Source organism: Siphateles boraxobius, unplaced genomic scaffold (genome assembly GCF_051911475.1).
Source record: "Siphateles boraxobius isolate OS27281-9 unplaced genomic scaffold, OSU_SipBor_1 12, whole genome shotgun sequence".
Classification (NCBI taxonomy): Eukaryota; Metazoa; Chordata; class Actinopteri; order Cypriniformes; family Leuciscidae; genus Siphateles; species Siphateles boraxobius.
The window spans coordinates 10,633,498-10,656,157 of NW_027508722.1; the positions used below are offsets into that span (position 1 = coordinate 10,633,498).

The following is a 22,660-nucleotide window of genomic DNA, read 5'->3' on the forward strand; positions in this document are numbered from 1 at the left end:
CATGATGGACTCTATCGTTTCACACGGGTCCCTTACGGTCTGGCCTCAGCACCAAGTGCTTTTCAAAGAATGATGTCTCAAATTTTGGCTGGTCAGGATGGTGTGCAATGTTATCTAGATGACATCATTGTCTATGGTGAGAATCCGGAAGTCCATGAGAAACGACTTCAAGCTGTACTTCAGCGTTTACAAAGCAGTGGGTTGAAGCTTAATGAGGAAAAGTGTCACTTCAGGAAAACGGAGTTACCTTTTCTTGGCCATGTTATTTCAGCCTCAGGTTTGCATCCAGATCCAGATCATGTTCTGGCTATACAACAAGCACCAGCTCCTCATGATGCACAGACCTTGCGTTCTTTTCTGGGTCTTGCAGGCTGGTATTCAAAATTCATTCCCAATTTTGCGACATTGGTGGAACCTCTCCGTGCACTGCTCCGACGGTCTACTGGCTTTTGCTGGACAGAGGAGGCTCAGGAACAGTTCAGCCGTGTGAAAAATCTGATCACTGCTAGCCCAGCTCTTGCATTATTTGATCCTTCTTTACCGACGACAGTCACAACGGATGCTTCAGATTATGGCATTGGTGCTGTGCTTACCCAGTGTCATGGCAGTACTGAAAGAACAGTTGCTTTTGCATCTAGAACATTGTCTGACTGTGAAAGGAAGTATTCTACAACTGAAAAAGAGGCTTTGGCATGTGTTTGGGCGACAGAAAAATGGCGCACCTATCTATGGGGCCGCCATTTCACTCTTTGCACTGACCACAGTCCTTTATCTACACTGCTTTCCACAAAAGGCCTTGGACGAGCAGGCATGAGAATTGCCCGATGGTCTGCACGTCTTCTGTGTTTTACATACAGCGTGAAATACAAACCTGGCCGAGATAATGTTACTGCTGATTGTTTGTCCAGACTTCCACTTCCATCAACAGAAGACAGCCAATACCAGGAGCCTGAAATGGTGGCTCTACTGTCTCCGGAATTTGCAGCTGTTACTGTACAGGAGCTGAGGTTTACTTGTGATACCTGTCCTATCCTTCAACAGGTAAAGACCTCCATTGCAAAGGGGTGGCCTCGTAGTGCAAAAAGCTTGAATTCTGCTATAGCTCCTTATCATCGTATCAGGAATGAGCTGGCTGTACAAGACGGATATGTAATTCGTGGCACACACCGAGTGATCATTCCGGAAGCTTTGCGATCAAAGTTCATCCAGCTGGCGCATGCCACTCATCAAGGGATGGTGCGCACAAAGCAGAGACTGAGGGAATTGTACTGGTGGCCTGGCATGGACTGTCAAGTGGAAAATGCCATCAAATCCTGTTCCACCTGTCTCCAGCATGACAAAACTGCCATTACCCATGCAGCTCCACTCTGTCCTGTGCCTACTCCAACAACTGCTTGGGAGAAACTGGCTATTGATGTAGTTGGGCCTTTGAATAATGCTCCCCAAGGTTGTCGTTTTGCAATGACACTCATTGATTACTACAGTAAATGGCCAGAGATTGCGTTTGCACCTGATGTTACTTCTGCGACTGTTGTGAAGTTTTTGTCTGCTGTGTTTAGCCGTGAAGGAAATCCACTTGAACTTGTGACTGATAATGGTTCACAATTTGTTTCGGCTGAGTTTGAGGCATTTCTTGCAGACAGAGATATCAAACACTACCGTAGCTCTGTCTATTATCCGCAAGCGAATGGTGAGATTGAACGATTCAATCGAGTGTTCAAAGACTGTTTGCAAACTGCTAGCATTGAAGGTAAAGAGTGGAAAGCTTTTGTGACAGAGTTTCTACATACATACAGAGCAACTCCTCATGCTGTGACAAAACTGTCACCTGCTGAACTTTTGCATGGCCGTCAAATTAAGACAAAATTGCATGTGTCTGGTCTTCCAATTGTGGGACCGCCAAAGGACAAAAAGAACTTGAAACAAATCATCCAACAGTCACAAAGCAAGATGAAAGAGTACACAGATCGGCAACGCAGCGCACAACCTCCAAAGATTCAAGTTGGTTCGTTTGTGCGCATTAGGAGGCCTGGAATCGTCAAGAAAGGACATTCCAAGTTTTCACAGCCTTTTAAAGTTGTAGCTCAGAAAGGCCCTGCAACATATCTCCTCTCCGATGGAAAAGCTTGGAATGCTATACACCTGGCTCCGTCTTCATTCTGTGTTACCACTTCTGGAACACCACCGTTAGCAGAAGACTCCTTTAGGCCTTTTCAAGCACCTCAAACATCACAAATGCCAATCTCTCCTCCTGGTGCTTCACGTCCTCGTAGAGTGTGTCGTGCCCCAGTGTGGTTTAAGGACTACAGTACATAGAAGTATTCAGTAACTTAGAAAAGGGGAAAGATACAAGGTATTGAATATTGAACGTAGTCTAGAAAATGTATTGGAGATATGCATGATGTTAAATTTTGTTTTATGAAAAAAAAAAGTGAAAGAAATAAGAATTAGAGAGAAGAAAAGTGTTCGCTCTTTTCCATAGATTGGAAGCAGGTTAAACATTTGAGTTATTTAATTGCATACTTTTCAGTAAAACGAATTCAGTGAAATAGTCAATTGAAATATGCAGTGATATAATGTTATGCATGTTGTTGACATTTAGAACAGTTTTCTTGAGTTCTGTGCTTTATTGTTTTGTTTAATGCAAATCTTTTTCTTTAACAAAAAGGGAATATGTGGTATATTGAAATACATGTGTGAACACTAGGTGTCACTAAGGTACCAGTTGCCTAGTTGAACAGAATGGTCACGAAGAAGTGTTAGAAAGGAAGTTGATAATAAAGAGCAGAAAGACAACGTCGAATTCTCTCTCGAGTGATTATTGTGAACGATACAACAAATACGGACTGTGACCATTCTACTGACAGGATTAAATGTCTAGTGCGCATTTCTACTGAGACATGCCTGTCTATGGAGAACAAGTTTGTAGTGGATACTGGCTCTTCGGTTTCATTGTACAGGCATTCCTGTTTTAGGAACCACTGCGTTATCTTGTGAGAAATACAACTGAGATTTTGTTCTGCATAAGCAGACAAATTCTTTAATAAACTGAGGCCCTGTCCACACAGAGACCCGTTTAGCTGTATACGTACAAATTTTTTATCGGATGGGCGTTTCGACCAGATGGATCCGGCGTTTTGGGAGACTGAAACCGCTATTTTTTGAAACCGGGTCCCAGGGTGGATAAATCTGAAAACGACACCCTTGTGTTTTCGTGTGTATGGCCAATACGTACATTTTGTGAAACGATAATGTCATCACCCCACGTGTCGACTAGTCAGACACGCTAAATCAGTAACAACAACTGCGACTACTTGCTTGAGTTCATGCTTCAGACTCTACTGAGCCTCTTTTATTTATTTATTTATTATTTAGGCCTACTTTAATGTATTTTTTATTTTATTTCTTTATTTTTCTTTATTTATTTATATTTCTTTCTTATGCTATGATGCTTGTATTTTGTCTGATTAAGACAATTCGTATTTTGTAGGGATGGCCATTTCAAGCAAAAATAATATTCGACGATCGCTAGGAATTATTTTATTATTATTCAAAAAACGCACCTCTGCCCCCTCATGCTCACCGGTAACACAGCGTTCGCTCCGACATTAAATTTCTCTGTAGGCTACTGTAGGCCTACATGTTTAAATATTATGTTATTTTTTTCCATTTCATATATGTTGATTATATGAAAAGTGAACAGCGTGAGTAGTAAGATGCGCAATATAGAGACACATCATTTTGACCACTTCATTAAGTTTTGTTTTGTATAAAGCCTTTTATTTAAAGTAAATTTCGTTTTGTATAAATTGTATCTTAATTTTTAATCAATGTTTCATCAACCAATTTCCTGGATTTAATAAGAAGCAAATATAGCAGACAATAGCCTATAATCAGGACATGGAGGCGCCGACGCGATATAACTTGCATCGCACATGAACTGGAGCTTGTCTCATAAATGAACAGAAACTCAGAAATATATCTAAGCTTGAAATGTCTACTTTTAAACAGAACAATTCAAAACGAAAAGAAACAGACAACTCTAATAATCCGTATGAAGTGCGCATTTCTCTCTATAGGCACCTTCACAATACTGCGAAGGTGGCGAGTCAGCATCGTCACAGAAAACACTAGTTTATTGATAAACAATTAAAATGTCTCCTTGCTATATTTGACACATTCATAATGATTAGGCTATTTGCCGGTTCTTCGTGGCAAGCTTTATGCGTCTGCTTTAGCTAACTAATCGAATATCATTTCGAGGTTTGCGCAGAGATGACGGATAATCCTTTGCACCTTCGAACCTATTTCAGGGAGTGTGTTCTCGAGACACCGGGCACTGTTTTATGCGGATGTGCGGCCGGAGCGCGTTAAGGGTTCTTCTGTTAGAATGGTGTCGTGTTAGCGGCCCCTAAGTTAATAACTAATGATCTTTTCAACGGAAGTGAATCAATCAAAACTAACTTTAGCTGGATATTAACTTTTATCCTAGAGCTGTGGTAAAGCCTAAACAATCTGTTACGGTAATTTCTATTATCACTGTAAAGCTGCTTTGAAACAATCCATACTGTTAAAAGCACTTTATAAATGAAGGTGACTTGACTTGAGTGTATTCTAATCAGCGGAAAAGCCCCTTCAGTGGAATAAACCATTCTTCTTCAATTGTAATCTATAGTGCTGTAGTACATTTAATACAATACTGTATAATACAATTGAAGAAAAATGGGCTATTCCATGACTCACGTCCAACTTCTTCAACTGCTGTTTAAAGGAATATGGGCAGTACCACGCTTTGCGGTTCCATTTCTTATATCTGTTCTTGTACAAAGCGTGGTACTGCCCATATTCCTTTAAACAGCAGTTGAAGAAATTGGACGTGAGTCATGGAATAGCCCATTTTTCTTCAATTGTATTATATAGCACTTTATTAGGTACAGGGGAGAATACCACTCTGTGTTCCCATTTCCTATATTTGGTTTTTAGTATAAAGCACGGTACTGCCCAAATTCTTATAAAAAGTGTTGAATTCACAGCAGTTGAAGAAGTGGGACACTAGCAGCGGAATAGCCCATTCTTCTTCAATTATAATCTACAGAGCTGTATTGGGTACAGGGGAGAATACCACTCTGTACTAAAAAACAAATGGGAACACAAAGCGCAGTATTGCCCATATTTCTATAAATAATGTTTAAGTTTATTCACAAAAAATTCAACCATTGAAGTGGGACGCGAACCACGGAATATCCCATTCTTCTTAAATTGCATTTTATAGTGCTGTATTAGGTACAGGGGAGAATACCACCCTGCACTTCAACAGATATAATACATGTAAATCTGAATTAATACATACATCTAACTCCTAAAAGTCATAGGAAAGAATTTTTCGTTTAATACCTATAATTAAATGCAGCCAAAGATCAATCGGACAAAAAACATGGTCTGGATGAAAGGCAGAATATATAGAATAGTTTAAAATACAATAAAAGAATCAAAATCATAGCTTTCAAACACATAATTACACATCATTAGTTTGCAAGGCGAAAAAGAAATGAAGAAAGGGAGTCTCCCATCTGCTCCATTCCCTCCACATTATATTCTCTTTACAGACTCGTAATCTATGCGTTGACTCGGCAAACGCATCCGTGTCACTACATTCTTTATTGCATCAGACTTTCTTCCCTCGAGAACAAAAGTCAACAGGGGCAGATCTAAACTCCTGATATTTCATTCCTGTACACTCTGAGAATTTTTATGAATGAACACAGCCATCCCACGCAAGAGCGGACTGTGCATGCTCCAAAGCAGGGGATGATTTCCCTCTGCAAAAGCTTGAGTCTGGTCCCTAAAGAAAAGAATCAAGCCAGAGCAGAGCTCCCCACCATGACTCTTTACAGTGCGTTTATATAAATCTCCCTCAAGAGCTGACAGAACTTAGTCAGCTCTCAATCTTTCACACACACTGAGACAAACAGGTCCCGAAGACAAAAGCTGATGACGTGTTCTACAGGCGCCCTTTTATACTCCCGGTGGCACCAGCAATACGTCATAGGCTTTCGCCGTCCAATGTCAAGTTCGTTATCGTGTTTTGAAATGCTCGAAGAGTAACAGGCAGGAGTTGAGCATGCGCAGTTGTAATCTCTTGTAATGCACGCAGTCAGCCTGCACGAGAGCTTTTTGAGTGTCCTCCTGGGGTGAGTTCCCATTCAAAAGGGAACCAAACCAAACAAAAAAGAACAATCGATGAGGTTGATGGGGTCAGCTCATGTTTCAAAAGCATCAGTGTAAATGTATGTATAAGTTGTCTTTTGAGAATAAGATATTCTTTAAAAAATATAGATATTCTGTGTGGTGTTTGTAACTTAAATAGCGCTGTGACCTCCAGTCTCTTTACCTCTGTGTCCTCTTGTAACAGAATGAATATTACTGTAGGTTGGATTTCCTGTGGAAGAACAAATTCAAGAAGGAATGTGAGGAAATAGAAACCATGGAGAATCTCAATCGCGTTCTGCTGGAGAATGTTCTGCCAGCCCATGTAGCAGAGCACTTCCTGGCTAGGAACTGGAAGAACGAGGTGAGAATGTAGATGGAAAGAACAACTTGAGATGTACTGCAATTTGTATACCGTTTGTATGCATCCAAATTCATAACATGCTGAAAATAGTATGAGATTCTGTACTTCAAAGGTACCACAAAGGTGTACTGCAAAGTTGTAATACGTCCTAATACTTTCATACTGGCTTAATATGTCCTAATACTTTCATACTGGCTGATATGATTTTAAAGCACATCTGACTATAACTTGAATTTAGATGCTTGGTAGTGCTTGACAACTGCCAGGAGTTGTTTTCTTCTGTTGAAATTATTGCTTTGAGGGAAAATTGAGAACACTTTTTAAATAATGTTTTCTTTTTGTTTAGTTTTGAAAGTCAGTCTTCAGATATTTTATACCTGAGCTTCCTTTTCCTCTGTGAATGACAGGATCTTTATCACCAATCATATGACCTGGTGTGTGTGATGTTTGCTTCTATCCCGGACTTCAAAGAGTTCTACACAGAATCCGACGTAAACAAGGAGGGTCTTGAGTGCCTCAGACTGCTCAACGAGATCATTGCAGACTTTGATGAGGTAATGTATTGCTTCATGTATTTTGTATGAAAAAAAAGACCGGTTTCCTTTTTTACTCTTGAACTTTTTCCCATTGAAGTGTACTTCAAACTCACTGTGGTGTGCAAATTCTGCTGGTTTGCTATAGAATTGCATTCGCCCAAGAAAATCATCTTATTTTGTCAAAAAATAAATGTTATTACCATGATGCAGTCCTTTTTAACAAAGCCGTTTTGATGGTTTGTTTAATGTTAACTCTGCTATGGTTATGTTGTATTTCCTGTGTAGTTGCTCTCTAAGCCAAAGTTCAGCGGAGTGGAGAAGATAAAGACCATTGGAAGCACATATATGGCAGCCACTGGACTTAATGCCAGCCCAGGGCCAGAATATTCACAGGTATCAGGAATGTATGGATTCAATCAAAACTCTGTCTGTCAAATTATACAAATGATTCATGGGAATCAGATCTGAGTATATTTGACTTTTTCTACTTTTATTCGTCTAATATAATTTTCTTGTAATTCTTGTAAAATGATGGAGTCCAACTCTACACTATTAATTAAGATATATGAAGTAAGTCACTGGTGTGAGTTCATTGTTTGGTAACACTTTATTTTGATGCTCCCCCAAAAGACATTCTACTGACTATTTGCAAGCGCATGTCATCTTATTCTAAATTTAAGTTATTCATAGTTCGTAGAATGTCTAAAGTGAACTATAAATAAAGTTTAACCCATTGTTTTTGCCGTTCTTGTTTCGTAGGAGCATGACAGGCAGTACATGCACATTGGTACCATGGTGGAGTTTGCCTTTGCACTGGTGGGGAAGCTTGATGTCATCAATAAACATTCATTCAATGACTTCAAACTCAGAGTGGGTGAGTGAAAACAAAATATTATTATTATTGAGGTCTGAGCATCAATGGTGTATGTTGAACATACGGGGATGCAATGGCCACGTCTCTGTTCAAAAATGCTGTAATATGAGTCTTTAAGTGTCTCTAATATATTATATATTATATAAAAAGAGAAAAATAATACTCATGAACAGTGATTCATTGAGTTTTAAGCAAATGTTTTCAATATCATTAAGATATATAAAAATGATAGCTTCTTGGAGATTGCAGATTTATTTGCATTTATATATATATATATATATATATATATATATATATATATATATATATATATTGGTATTATTATTGATAACACATTACGTTTCGGTTCACATATCAAATATTTGAGGGCAAAAAATCAAGAAAAAATTAGGATTTTATTTTAGAAACAAAGTTCTGACATTTTTTAGGGCAGAAAAATTATGATGATGACTGATCCAAAACACACATCTAAATCAACAAAAGAATGGATTTAGCAAAGAAAAATTAACGGCCCAGACCTAAATCCTATGGAAAACAGAATAAATAGAAACAGGAAAAACAACAGGTCTGGATAATTTTTGCACAAAAAAAAAAAAAAAAAAAGTGGGAAAAATATTTCCAGGTCAAGATGTGCCAAGCCGACAGACTCCTATCCAAACAGACTGAGTGCTTCAACTAAATATTAGTTCAGGTGTTCACACTTATGCAGTTAGTTATTCCAAGTATATATAGGGCAGTTCACTGCTAATTGTGTACCGTTTGAAAAAAGTTTACCTGGGATATTCCATAATCTTTTCACTTTTATTTTGCCTCTGTCCCAACTTATTTTTGAGTTTACATTTACAAAATACAATTAAGTTGGTCAGTGAGAACACTGGATTTTTTTCTTTGTTCTTCTGTAAATAAAGGTTAAAGAGATTTAACAATACTTTGCAGCAGCAATAATCAACAGCAGCAGCAGTAGCAGCAAGTATGGATTGCTACTGCTAAAAGAGACACGGACATGCTGCTGTAAGCATGTAAGATGCTGCTGCGGTGGCATACACAGACATGCATAAATCCCGTAGCAAACCTTGGCAGGTGGAGCTGGGGGAGGTGGAGGGTGTCAGAGGATCTCTAATAGCATGCTGCAGGACTAGCTTACAGCAAACAATGAACTAGACTGTTTAAATGTTGACCAAGCAATCTCGTGGCTGCAGGATCGGCAGAGGCCGATCAGCTTGTGCCATTTGGTAATGATGTAATTGCTTGCAGATTGCAGGTAAAAAACTGACTGAAATAGATGTCTTTACAGTAACCTGTATATCACCATCCATCTGCAGGTATTAATCATGGACCTGTGATAGCTGGGGTGATTGGAGCTCAGAAACCGCAATATGACATCTGGGGCAACACAGTGAATGTCGCAAGCAGAATGGATAGCACAGGACTGCTGGGAAAAATACAAGTAAGATAAAATGTTTTTTTTCCCGCTATATTTGTGAAATTTAGAAAAGATACAGAACCATAAATTATTGTTGATTTACAATCTTTAAAATCCCTTGAGTCCTATTAATAGATATTTGATTCGAGGTAAAGTAAAACCAGCATGTAAAACCAGTGGGATTCTAGACAGAAACATTGCTTATGCTTTTAACAACGTGCAGTACAATGACTCATTAATACATTTAATTCCTTTGTGTGTGTGTTTGTGTTTGCAGGTTACAGAAGAGACAAGTCGTATCTTGCAGACGTTAGGTTACATGTGCACATGCAGAGGAATTATAAATGTGAAAGGGAAAGGAGAGCTCAAAACATACTTCGTCCACACTGAGATGAGCCGGTCTTTATCCCAGGGGAATGTAATGCCATGAATCGTACAACACATGCAATGAACTGCAGACATCCACAAAACAGGAATAAAAGAGACATTTGTAAATAATTGTGCCTAGTCTTTAGATGCACGAAATATTGGATGTATTGAAAGTGATACCATTTCTACCGTATCTCATAGGCAGGGTTTGTGCACAGCATACTGTAAATATGGTAGCAATTATTTTGTAAGAAAATCAAATATAACAAAAAGTGTTTTGATGTTTTAACAAATTTTTTTTCTTTTCCTTTTGTAAAAACTTCATTAAACTTTATATGTACTTGTCTTTTTTGAGGGCATCTTTATTTTTATGATTGACAAAGGTTTGATATATTGTAGTGCATATAATACAGGAATAAGCTAGTACTTAAACATTTCTGTGTTGTCACTGACATGCTGTGCATGATATGTGTGACATATTTACACCATTGGCATATAGATGTAGCTTTGGACAGTAGCGCCAAAGAGTTGTGGATGTAATATAGTATTCTATGTGTGTATGTCTGTGTCATGTTTTCATTCATAATGAAAATATTTCTCTTTATGCATTTCATTAACACAAGGTGCACTGTTCAGTTGCTCTTTTCAACCTCCGTGTGAAAATGTGAATTGGTGCTGGAACACTATCGTCAAATCCTGAGAGGTGTTTGTACATTTTCTCGATTGCATTATCGTCCCAAGTGGATGAAATATCAGCTGATACAGCACTACAGGTAGATTGTTCGAACTTGATATTTACCCCTTTAATGTATCAATTGTTCAGTTGTATTTGGATAAATGAATGAGGTTTTGATGTGGCTATGTCTTTGAAAAAGTTTAGAGCCAGGTCAGGACAGAAAATAGATGGATCTTGTTGATCTAAGTAGGGTCACAGGGATCTCAGACCATAAGCAGGGAAACACCCTGGACAGATGGGGGAATTGTGGGGGAAACTGGCGCATAAATACCAACACAGAATGGCACCCTTGGTCTGCCGGGATTCAAAGCAAGGACCTCTTAGCTGTGAGACAACAGTGCTATACCACCCTGAGTCACAAGATGTTGACTTAATGATTTTATGAAATTAAATTTCAATGACAAGATAAAATAAGAGCTGTACGAGACCATTTATTTCAAGAGTTTTTAATAAAATCAAACTTTTAAAATGTCTTTACAAACAGCAAACAATGACAATGTCTTACATTTTTGTATTCCATTCCCTTGGGTCCTGTTCCACAAGCTTTAGTAACTTGAACCAAGCAGCTTTGATCACAGTAACATCTCTGAAGCACTTCCTGTCTCTGACATTTCAAATTAAAAGAGTTTAGAGAACTATGCTTTAATTTTAGAGATGGACAAAATTAGATTCTTTATAATTCAAGAGATGTAGATTTCCATCTGGTGCTTTAATTTGTTCCACTTTGAATAATATTTTTGTACTTTGCCTTTATCTACTTTAGAGTTGGTGTAACATCTAATAACAATATTTATATGATGCTTTGAATTTATATATATATATATATTTATGTATTTATATAAATATATATATATATTTATATATATTTGAAATTATATATATATATATATATATAATAAAACTTTTACACAGCGTGAGATCATTCTAATTAAAATAGCTATATATATATATATATATATATATATATATATATATATACATACACATAGCTATAGCTATTTTAATTAGATATATATAAATATATATATATATATATAGCTATAGCTATTTTAATTAGAATGATCTCATGCTGTGTAAGATTTTTAATTATTCATATTGTTCATAAAATTATCTTCATCATTAGCGAGGTCGATCATGCTCTCAAGAGAAGAGAATCAGATGGTTCATGTTACGAATGTAATTTTCTTGAGAAATAATTACATTTGTCAACTTGCAATAATCCAGTAACCCAATCATGAGTTTGTTCAACTTTGTTGTACAGGCTCGTGTATCAAACATGCTTGATGTTTTCTTTTCTGTGCTAGGATGACATTTGACACAAAAACAAATTTTGGTTACTGTGAAGAATTATATGGATATATGGACAATGGCTGCATCCAAAAACGGATACTTTCTTTAGTAGATACTTATTGTGAAGAACTTTGTGATAGCTAAAAAAGTACACTCTATATAGTATGAATGTGTGTAGTATGAATGTAATCCATACTTCTCATCATCATGTGACTAGCATCAGTTGCGTTGCTTCACTGCCATTAAAAATGCTCTCCCGTGGCCTAATCATAGGATAGTAAAGTGTCAATCGTATGCACAATTCAGGATCTCATCTGAAGTAGTAGGTCATCCGTGTACTTTTTTATGAGCACTGTGAATTTGTACATACTTCTTTTGTCATGTGGAAGTATGTGATTTTGGACACAGCCCATGTCTCCTTACCAGAGATGAAAAATACACATGACTGTTTACTGTAGGACAAGCATGAATACACTTCAGCTGGGCTGTTAAGCAGCAGGCTTACATTTGGCCTTTAATCCACAGGTTCATGCATTTAAAGACGAGACACAGCAGATGGTCTTGAGAGGCAGTCAGAAAACTATATGACGATGTGTGACGACAATATTTATGATGGATTCACAGGTTTGGATGTCAAGGCTCTTGCTGCGGTTCTTAGAATTATGTGTGTGGTGTAATTGAAAGCTGTTCATGTTTTATTCAGACACTCAGGGTAAACATCGGTAAAAATACAGATCTTACAAAAAATACAGAGAAGATCAGAAAGCCACCAGGGCACATTTGTATATAATCATTTTAAAAGATGATTATTTGACATCACACAGCAGGGCCACTCCTCTCAGGATCCAGTATTCTGGAGGCTGACTGGTTCTCAGGTCAACAGCTGCGATATAGTTCAGGTCAGTTCGAACAGGTTTCTTATATATTGGACTTGAGTACATACGAACATCTTTGACACCTGAGGAAAGATAACGATTAGGTTCATATACAAAATGAATGCAACGTTTTGCACGCTTTTACTACAAACACATCTATGGAAGATTGTTTCCACCACGGAATAAAATTAAAGTAATTGCTACTTTTTCATCTCACAATTCAGACTTGTTATGCTCAGAATTACAAGTTTATCTCATAATTTGGACATTACAACTCGCAATTGCGAGGAAAAAAAAAGTTAATATCTCTAACACAGCGTTTCCCCAACCCTTTTCCTGGAGACACGCCAACACTACACATTTTTAAACTCTTCCTAAACTCTTCCTAATCAAACACAGGCAAGGGAGATATCTAAAATGTCTACTGCCGATGTGCCTCCAGGAACAGGATTGGGGGAAACGGCTCTAGCATGCTAAAAATAATGATCTAGCATTCACTAGCAATCTACTATTTCAGCCAAATATATATATAGTTAGAAGCGGCTGGTTATAGGTGATAATCTAGGATTATTCTTCAACCAACAACTGTATTTTGGAGATAAATCATATAGTTGATGTGACAGACTTTGAACTTGGGTCCACAAAAGTGTGCCACACAACATCCCACTTTTATTTTCCATCTCTTTCTTGTAATTAATTTCTGATGGAACATCAGAAGGTTTTCCATCAGTTTTAAATGGCATTTTGTTGTTCTACTCCTTTATTTAAAATGTTTCCCTTCAAGTTTTATCAAATGTTTGCTGTTTGTCTTTGCATTTTAAATACTGAGGTATTCTTAAAGCATTATTAAAGTATTTTATATATATATATATATATATATATAAAACTCACCATTGTTCTCTGCGTACATCCTGACCACAGGCATCATCTCGAACAGTACTTTGGGTTTGGAATCAATGAGCTTGCAGTTCCTGCGGTCCCAGCCGGCCCCTTCCAGGTAGAGGCCATAGACATACACCCCCTCTGAAGGAGGCTGCGCGATGTCATCCTTCATCCATTTAGTAACTTCATTACACAGAACCATACGGTCCAACGCCCACCCCTTGTTAGCACGAGTGATTTCCTGTTGAGTTAGTGACATGATTAATGAGTAGATCTGCTATATTTAATTATAATTTAATATAATATTACTGAAAAAAACCCTGGCATGTCTCAACAGGTAGATGTAAGCTACATTCAATAAGAGGTCGAACATATTAAGAATAGTTTTAGCTGTGTTGCTATGTGTCATGAGAGTTAGGCAAGCAACTGAGGAGACTAACACTCAATCTAGAGCGAAAGCGAGCGTCTCACTTAAAATAAAGCAATTATATATATATATATATATATATATATATATATATATGTATATATATATATATATATATATATATATATATATATATATACAGGTCCTTCTCAAAAAATTAGCATATTGTGATAAAGTTCATTATTTTCCATAATGTAATGATAAAAATTAAACTTTCATATATATTAGATTCAGTGCACACCAACTGAAATATTTCAGGTCTTTTATTGTTTTAATACTGATGATTTTGGCATACAGCTCATAAAAACCCAAATTTCCTATCTCAAAAAATTTGCATATTTTATCCGACCAATAAAAGAATTGTTTTTAATACAAAAAAAAGTCAACCTTCAAATAATTATGTTCAGTTATGCACTCAATACTTGGTCGGGAATCCTTTCGCAGAAATGACTGCTTCAATGCGGCGTGGCATGGAGGCAATCATCCTGTGGCACTGCTGATGTGTTATGGAGGCCCAGGATGCTTCGATAGCGGCCTCAAGGCCCGTTCACACCAAGCACGATAACTATAAAGATAACGATAAAGATAACTATTTATGTGTCCACACCAACAACCGATAACGGTCTTTTTATTCTAAGCACGCGCGCGCCCACGCTGCGGTTTCAAAATAGCGTAGATATGCTATGTTCCGAGCGCACCTAAACCATTTTTTACAGTCTATGATCTAAACAGTGAATCTAGCAAGTCTAGTGTAATCGATCTAATCTAACTGTGAATTTAGCTGACGAAGTCAATGATGGGATAAAAACATCGCCTAGTCAACAACACCTTTATGTATACAACGCCTTTTTCACTGCAACTTCAGCAATGTTGTCAAAACTAGCGCTGGATAGCCTACCTGAGGTAATTTTGTTACACTATGCTAGACTGCATAATATCTCATCGTTAATACTTCTCACCATTTATTCCCAGGATACGACCGATTGCTTTCCATATATCCATCTTTTTTAACGTATCCTTGAAAAGGGGGGTTGAAACAGTGGAGGATTTTTTTGTACCTCAACGATTAACTTCTCTACAACGTCATCTGCCATTTTAAATGCGCGAGACCTTTAAATTAGAATGGATTCTGATTGGCTGTCAGTGTTTTATCGTTAGACAGCAGGAAAAAATCGTTCTGAAAGTGATCCCAACGATATCGTTCCTCATATCTTTATCGTTATCGTTCTGGTGTGAACTCTGCTATTCTTTAATATGGAGAACGATTTTTAGAATTATATCTTTATCGTTATCTTTATAGTTATCGTGCTTGGTGTGAACGGGCCTTTAAGCTCATCCAGAGTGTTGGGTCTTGCGTCTCTCAACTTTCTCTTCACAATATCCCACAGATTCTCTATTGGGTTCAGGTCATGAGAGTTGGCAGGCCAATTGAGCACAGTAATACCATGGTAAGTAAACAATTTACCAGTGGTTTTGGCACTGTGAGCAGGTGCCAGGTCGTGCTGAAAAATAAAAGCTTCATCTCCATAAAGCTTTTCAGCAGATGGAAGCATGAAGTGCTCCAAAATCTCCTGATAGCTAGCTGCATTGACCCTGCCCTTGATAAAACACAGTGGACCAACACCAGCAGCTGACATGGCACCCCAGACCATCAATGACTGTGGGTACTTGACACTGGACTTCAATTATTTTGGCATTTCCTTCTCCCCAGTCTTCCTCCAGACTCTGGCACCTTGATTTCCGAATGACATGCAAAATTTGCTTTCATCCGAAAAAAGTACTTTGGACCACTGAGCAACAGTCCAGTGCTGCTTCTCTGTAGCCCAGGTCAGGCGCTTCTGCCGCTGTTTCTGGTTCAAAAGGGGCTTGACCTGGGTAATGCGGCACCTGTAGCCCATTTCCTGCACACGCCTGTGCACGGTGGCTCTGGATGTTTCTACTCCTGACTCAGTCCACTGCTTCCGCAGGTCCCCCAAGGTCGGGAATCGGTCCTTCTCCACAATCTTCCTCAGGGTCCGGTCACCTCTTCTCGTTGTGCAGCGTTTTTTGCCAAACTTTTTCCTTCCCACAGACTTCCCACTGAGGTGCCTTGATACAGCACTCTTGGAACAGCCTATTTGTTCGGAAATTTCTTTCTGTGTCTTACCCTCTTGCTTGAGGGTGTCAATGATGGCCTTCTGGACAGCAGTCAGGTCGGCAGTCTTACCCATGATTGCGGTTTTGAGTAATGAAACAGGCTGGGAGTTTTTAAAAGCCTCAGGAATCTTTTGCAGGTGTTTAGAGTTAATTAGTTGATTAAGATGATTAGGTTAATAGCTCGTTTAGAGACCCTTTTCATGATATGCTAATTTTTTGAGATAGGAATTTTGGGTTTTCATGAGCTGTATGCCAAAATCATCAGTATTAAAACAATAAAAGACCTGAAATATTTCAGTTGGTCTGCAATGAATCTAAAATATATGAAAGTTTAATTTTTATCATTACATTATGGAAATTAATGAACTTTATCACAATATGCTAATTTTTTGAGAAGGACCTGTATATAAATATATATATATAAATAAAAAAATAAGCATTTTTAAATTTGCCTGCAATGAAGCGTCTGGGTTTTTTCCCTAAAATGTATTCTAAGAGCTGCAGGTGTTGGCACAGAAACACAGCTTTTAATATTAATTAAAAGAATCCTGTTTCATGCAAGCTGTTTACCCCCAAGGCATTTGCTAGAATGCACCCCACTGAGCAGCTCCCTCACAGCCTAAAACTCTAAACTCACCATTATTGATTCTTTTAGGGATAGCATGCATTTCGAGACTAATCGGCCACTCAAACAAGTATGTTCAGGGACCGTTCAACCCAGATGTCTGGCATAACATTATTTGGTGTAAAACATCAATAAAATTCAAACAGGATCCATCGATATTCAGTTTAATCCAGTAAAGGCTGACATACAAAATAATAGTCAGAATTTTTTTTTTTTTTACGAAAACTGTTTATTCAGCCTTTAGAGAAATATATATATATATATATATATATATATATATATATATATATATATATATATATATATAGGACAAGTTTGGATATGTGCTTTTTGTTTTGTTAAGTATCATATTTGATACATCAGGCTTTATGGCTCATATGATATAGTGAGCACCTCACTCGAGAAAAAAAAAATATATATATTCAGAGGCCCAAACTGAGCAAAAAGATGCAGTTAGTGCAGTTGCTGATATTTATATGGCCAAAAATTACATACATTTCTATTACATAAATAGAATGTAATAGACTATTAAATAAAATTCATATAAATAGGTCACTCTTTATCTCCCAATAATATGACTTATTAAGATGACATAATGCTTAATGATCTGTATTTTTTATTGTAGGGGCAAAACATATAATGCACTGTTATACAATGATGATTAAGAGATGTATGTACAAATAAAAGTTCCTCAAAAATCATGATGTATCATATTTGAAAGACATTTTTAACATGATTTAAGGATAATCAAGTAAACCCAAGTTTCTTCCAGTACATGTTCATCTTGAAATATTACTAACAGTATAAAAATTCTTACGTTTACTTTATAAAAATCACTGTTTGTATACCTTTTTTTAGAATTAACTAAAAGTATCAGTACTAATAGTACTAAACTATCAGCGGGTAGCAGGAATGTAGTAGACAGTGACAGGTTGTTTAGCAAAGTTTTGTTGATAATTTAAAGGCCTCAGACATTTTCATATGGAATATAAATAAAAAGATACTTTAGGCTTTATAGGGTTAACATCTAGTGATGTATGTCTCGAGACCACTTTTATGTGGTCTCGGTCTTGTCACGGCCTTGACGATCTTTGGTCTTGGTCTCGGACCTCTCGGTCTTGTCTAGGTCTCGCTGTCTCAGACCGACATAGTGGTGGGGGAATTTAGCAATACAATACTATGTGACTCGTTTCGCCTATTTGAACAATGTATGTCTTAATGGTCCAGTGGTAGAATTTTCGCCAACCTTGTCAGAGGTTCTGGGTTCTAATTCCGCATTCGTATAGTTTTTTTTTCTCGTATAGTTTTTTTTCTCATCAAAACGATTATGTTCATAAGTGGTTGTATATCAAGCAGGGACACATTTGTGTGCATTATGTTTTGTGATTTTACCAGAACGAATAGAGAGTATCTGCAACGGATTGAAGCGCGCGTCTGAGTGAAGACAGTGCGGTGTGTGCGATCAACACGAGAAAACACCGTATCCGCACAACTGATCGCAGCGGCAACGAGCACTTTGATCACTTGATTTAAAAAACACATATCATGTACAGTTTTTGATGTATTAATATTTAGTAAAACACATATAAGTGATATGATGGGTTTTAACTTCATTCAGGAGATTTTGGGTAACTGCACAACTGACAGATGACTTTGAGCGCACCGCCAACGGTGTGTGTGTGTGTGTGTGTGTGTTGTTTGATTACAGTATTGCATTTAAGATGGTGTTAGACTAAATAAATGGCTTTTAAAAATCATCTGCATATCTCCATTGTGTTGACTTAACATTAGGCCTAATCCTAATATATAAGTTTATAATTGTGTATCTTTAATTTGATGTTACGATTTCAGGGATTAAAGTGAAAAAAATTCTTCTGACTGAAATTTTTTTTCAGGCCAAGTCATATTCCTTTAACTTTATTTAAATAGTCGAGACCAATATCGTTTTAAGGGGAGATGTTTTAAACCGCTTTAATATTGCAAGTTTGCATATTTTAAAAGCTATTTTAATCTATGAAAAAAAATTACTTAGCTTGACAAATAATCAACCATCTACATAAGTTTTCAGTGCATGTTTTTATTTATCTTATAAGACCAAACAATGCTAAATTATATTAATATATAGTTTGTTTAATGGCAAATCGTTTTGGCTGAGGGCAAAGTGAAGTTTCATAACTTTATATATTTAGGCTATTTAACTTTAACTGTGTAGCCTATTAGAGAGCTGACTAATGTTTGACTGAATTGTTTGCTTTATTTCTCATTGTATAGCTTCTTATAGCCTACCTATTAGGCTACTTATAGTTTTATGGATATTATTGATAATTAAAACTGACATTTAACAAAAAGCAACAGGGTTGTGTAATGTTATATATTCTAAAATATATAAAATATTCTTTATATATTTTACTATGCATTCTCTTGTATGTGTACATGCATAATAAAATAAAATGATACAACCCTGTCTCTGTTTGTTAAGTTTGTCAGTTTTAATGATCAATAATGTTTCATATTTTTAAAATGAAAACAAAAAGAAGCAGGGTTGTGTTTTATATTGCGTGTTGTTATAAATATATGGAGTGAAGATAATCAATGTGCGTTGTCTGAACCACATTTGTGTGGCCATATAGGCCTAATATGTTTATGATAATATGTTCATTTATAAATGAAAAGAGGTGTTTTGTATATATTTCGTTTTATTGTTGATGAAAAGAGGCAGAGTTGTATTTTATACCATATTACATTTTATTGTTGCCTAAAATATACATAAAGAGATAACCGGAGTAGCCAGAGCGAGCTGAGTGACGAAACCAAGATCGCCGCGGATCCGTTTGCAGAATAACCGGACTCGCGTCCTCGGGAGTTCGTTCTCCCGAGTCGAACTTGCCAAGTCCGAACTATCAAGGACGCAAGTCCGAGGTTTATATTTATATTTAGGTCAATATTGACACGCGTTCTTTTTTTTATCATGGGCCGTGCACGTTTGCGTTGACGTAATATGCACGCAAACGCACCAGGGTTCGATAGAATTAAGTTGAACGTGAAACCAGACCAACGCTGCGGGGGGCGCAGGGAACAAACTCGCTCGGATTCGGACCGCAGCAAACCAGCTGTAGCCTGACATGCACTTCTCCAAAACTAAGATTAATTGAGTGAACACGGAGCAGTTTTTCCGTGAGCGGGAATTGAAAACCCGGACTGGACCATAAGCGAAGTGATTACAGAATGTTAGAGTGGAGAGAGGAACGTGCTTTCGCTCCGATCCAGGCTTTATCACATCCCCCTCAGCAGGGTGAATACACCTCGTCTTTCCTTAATTTAAGACCTATTCAAACTAAAATTAAGACATTTATCACACTATTTGAGAAATGAAAGCCTATTTACGGCCTTAACATTATGAAAAGTGAATTTAAGACATTAAGGACAGACGGGAACCCTGCAATTGACGGAAATCCGTCATAGACTCGCTGCAATTAACGGAAATCCGTCGTAGCGACGGAGAACTTTAATCCCAGCGATTTCATCTACACATTAAGTATAATTTCAATTGGTTACATATTTGTCATTCTTTAGACAGTTGTTGGAGGAGCAAGATGGTGTTGGAGGTGTTTGATGTTTTGTCAGATGAACCAGTCATGTCAGTCCTCAACACAAAAGTTAAGGGAGTCTCAATCCTCTAATAGATCAGTAACAGCCGTCTTGCAATTGCTACACATAGTTGACCTCAACCAGTCTGCAAAAATATTTACAGTGAGCTCACAGTCACTAACATGACTTGGTCTGTCTCTGTATTGTTCTAGCTGTGTAGTTGAAGTAATACCGTCTAATATGTATTGAATGTAAACTGCGGCTGAACCCTATGATGCTGTTCTTGAATTCATACAAGATATTGCTTAGCTTCAACACTAATCTGTTTTTTTCCCCACTGGTCTCGACTTGGTCTTGGTCTCTACTTGATCTCGGTCTTGGTCTCGACTTGGTCTGTCCTGGTCTTGGTCATGTCTTGGTCTCGATACCCTCTGGTCTTGGTAGTGTCTTTGTCTCGGTTTAGGCGGTCTTGACTACAAGTCTATTAACATCTAACTATTCCTAAAGGACAAAACTATAACTTGTTATAGAGGAAAAACAATCAGATCAACAGATCAGGAGGGAAATGAGTACAAGTGTACGTTTAGCAGAAGTGTTCATGTTACCCACCTGTCTCATAGCTGTCAGGAAGCCCTGTGGGTTGAAGAAGCCTGTCATCCAAAAGCAGGTGGGTCGTCCCTCAAAAATCCAAGAGTGGAACTGTCGGTTACGCTCCAGCAACTCTGTGAACCAAAACCCCAATGTGGTAGAAGCCCAGGAGGCCTGCATAGATAGAGACACACACAGGCAGAAGGTCAGCTGAGCAGAACCACACACACAGCAGAAAACACATATTTTCCTCAAAATTTCCCTTTTGTGTTCCAAGGAAAACGTTTCATACGTTTAGCTTGAGACAAAAATACTATATACAGTATACATGTTGGATAAGCCTACACAGTGTAAAAGTACAAAACAGGGTGTAGGGTATGGACCAATCAGACACATACTAATTATTCATTATATACAAAGGTTTATGAAACTCCTCACACAGCCCAAATGAACAAACACAAGGGCAGAAACAGTGTCATGTTACAGGGCATGACAAGGAGATTTTACGACCTCCGAGGAATGTGGCCACATACTCAAGAGAGAGACTATGAAACAGAAACCCTCTTTAAAACAGACTTTGCTGCATTAATCATAGACTAACTGATCTATAAATGAACATGCATAAAACTGTGAAAGAAACAGTGTAAATGGTTTACTGTCTCGTGTACTATTAGGTATATATTATGGTATGTATCCTGGTATACAACAAACTAACGATCAATGTAACCTCACCTGTATAATGCCTCCTACCTAACTAATCCTCATTTAATGACTCACACTTTGATGTACATCACCTTCTTCTAGAATGCAGTGTGGATGTGTTATAGCTATTTTAGCATCAATGAAGGTATAATTTTGCTAGGGACAAAGATCCATAAATCAACTAAGAGCCACTTTCCCTCTCAGACATGTCCCCTTTCTGATTGGTCGAGTTCAACCCTTAGGGGAGGATCTTCTCCAGGCCTTATTAGAGACAGTCCACATGTGACCTCCCTCTCTTAGTTCTTTCATCCAGCCGCAACACTGTTCTGGTGATTCTGGGGAACCCCCTCCCCCTCCACGGGGGCCCCAGGGCCCAGCAGGCCTCGATTCCAACCAGATATGGGCTCAGGCAGGAGAGAGATGACTCTCTCACAAAGAACCAAGGACAATCTCAAGAGTTTTGGAACAAAGACTCCAACCAACAACGACTCCAATCACCCATCCTTCCGACTTCCTCACTTCTCCTGGGTGCTCGGCGTGGCCTCAACAGAGTCCCAGGCCTTGACCAAACCAGCCATGCGTTCCTGGAGAAAGAGAACGCTCAACCAACTTCCACTTGACACTGCCGGAACCATCAACGACTTCAATTTTCAACAACTTCAAGAATTGTTCCCATTACAAATGCAAGTATTCAATTCAATGAAATGTGAAAATGAAATTCTGATGGTTCTTCTCATAGACCCTCTTCCGGTTTCCAATTTCATCCTATCACTAACCTATTTATGTATTCATTTGTGTATGTTGTTTAGTTTATTTATATTCATATAAATATCTATATTTAGTTAATAAAACTTGTACATAATATGTATTTGGTTCTGTTTTGTTTGCAATACAAGTCACTTTACGATCACGGTTTTTGCTACTGGCTCAAAGTACTGTACAGGCGAAGAAATAATTATTCTTCGGTGGCCATGGAAGATACCCTTTATTAGAATAAATTAATAATCAAAAGAGTTCGTTGGAAGAACTGATTAATTG

General features: G+C 37.7%; 2 protein-coding genes across 7 annotated transcripts in view; one reads left to right on the forward strand and one right to left on the reverse strand.

Annotated features, from left to right (window-relative positions):
• The window catches only part of adcy2a (adenylate cyclase 2a), a 195,058-nt gene extending 184,061 nt beyond the window's left edge, over window positions 1-10,997 (forward strand). For 3 of the 4 annotated variants that reach the window (XM_077207341.1, XM_077207345.1, XM_077207353.1), the window contains 6 exons: window positions 6,413-6,571; window positions 6,979-7,125; window positions 7,393-7,500; window positions 7,867-7,981; window positions 9,304-9,428; window positions 9,682-10,997. In XM_077207341.1, coding sequence (XP_077063456.1) covers window positions 6,413-6,571; window positions 6,979-7,125; window positions 7,393-7,500; window positions 7,867-7,981; window positions 9,304-9,428; window positions 9,682-9,834 — 807 coding nt within the window. In that variant the 3' untranslated portion in view covers window positions 9,835-10,997. The other variant, XM_077207358.1, reaches the window with a different exon arrangement.
• Window positions 10,998-11,607: 610 nt separating this feature from the next.
• Window positions 11,608-22,660, reverse strand: part of dnah5 (dynein, axonemal, heavy chain 5) — a 187,907-nt gene continuing 176,854 nt past the window's right edge. For 2 of the 3 annotated variants that reach the window (XM_077207318.1, XM_077207312.1), the window contains 3 exons: window positions 20,942-21,094; window positions 13,566-13,797; window positions 11,608-12,757 (listed from right to left, as the gene is read on the reverse strand). In XM_077207318.1, the coding sequence (XP_077063433.1) occupies window positions 12,606-12,757; window positions 13,566-13,797; window positions 20,942-21,094 (537 nt within the window). In that variant the 3' untranslated portion in view covers window positions 11,608-12,605. The remainder of the gene's footprint in view (window positions 12,758-13,565; window positions 13,798-20,941; window positions 21,095-22,660) is intronic. The other variant, XM_077207325.1, reaches the window with a different exon arrangement.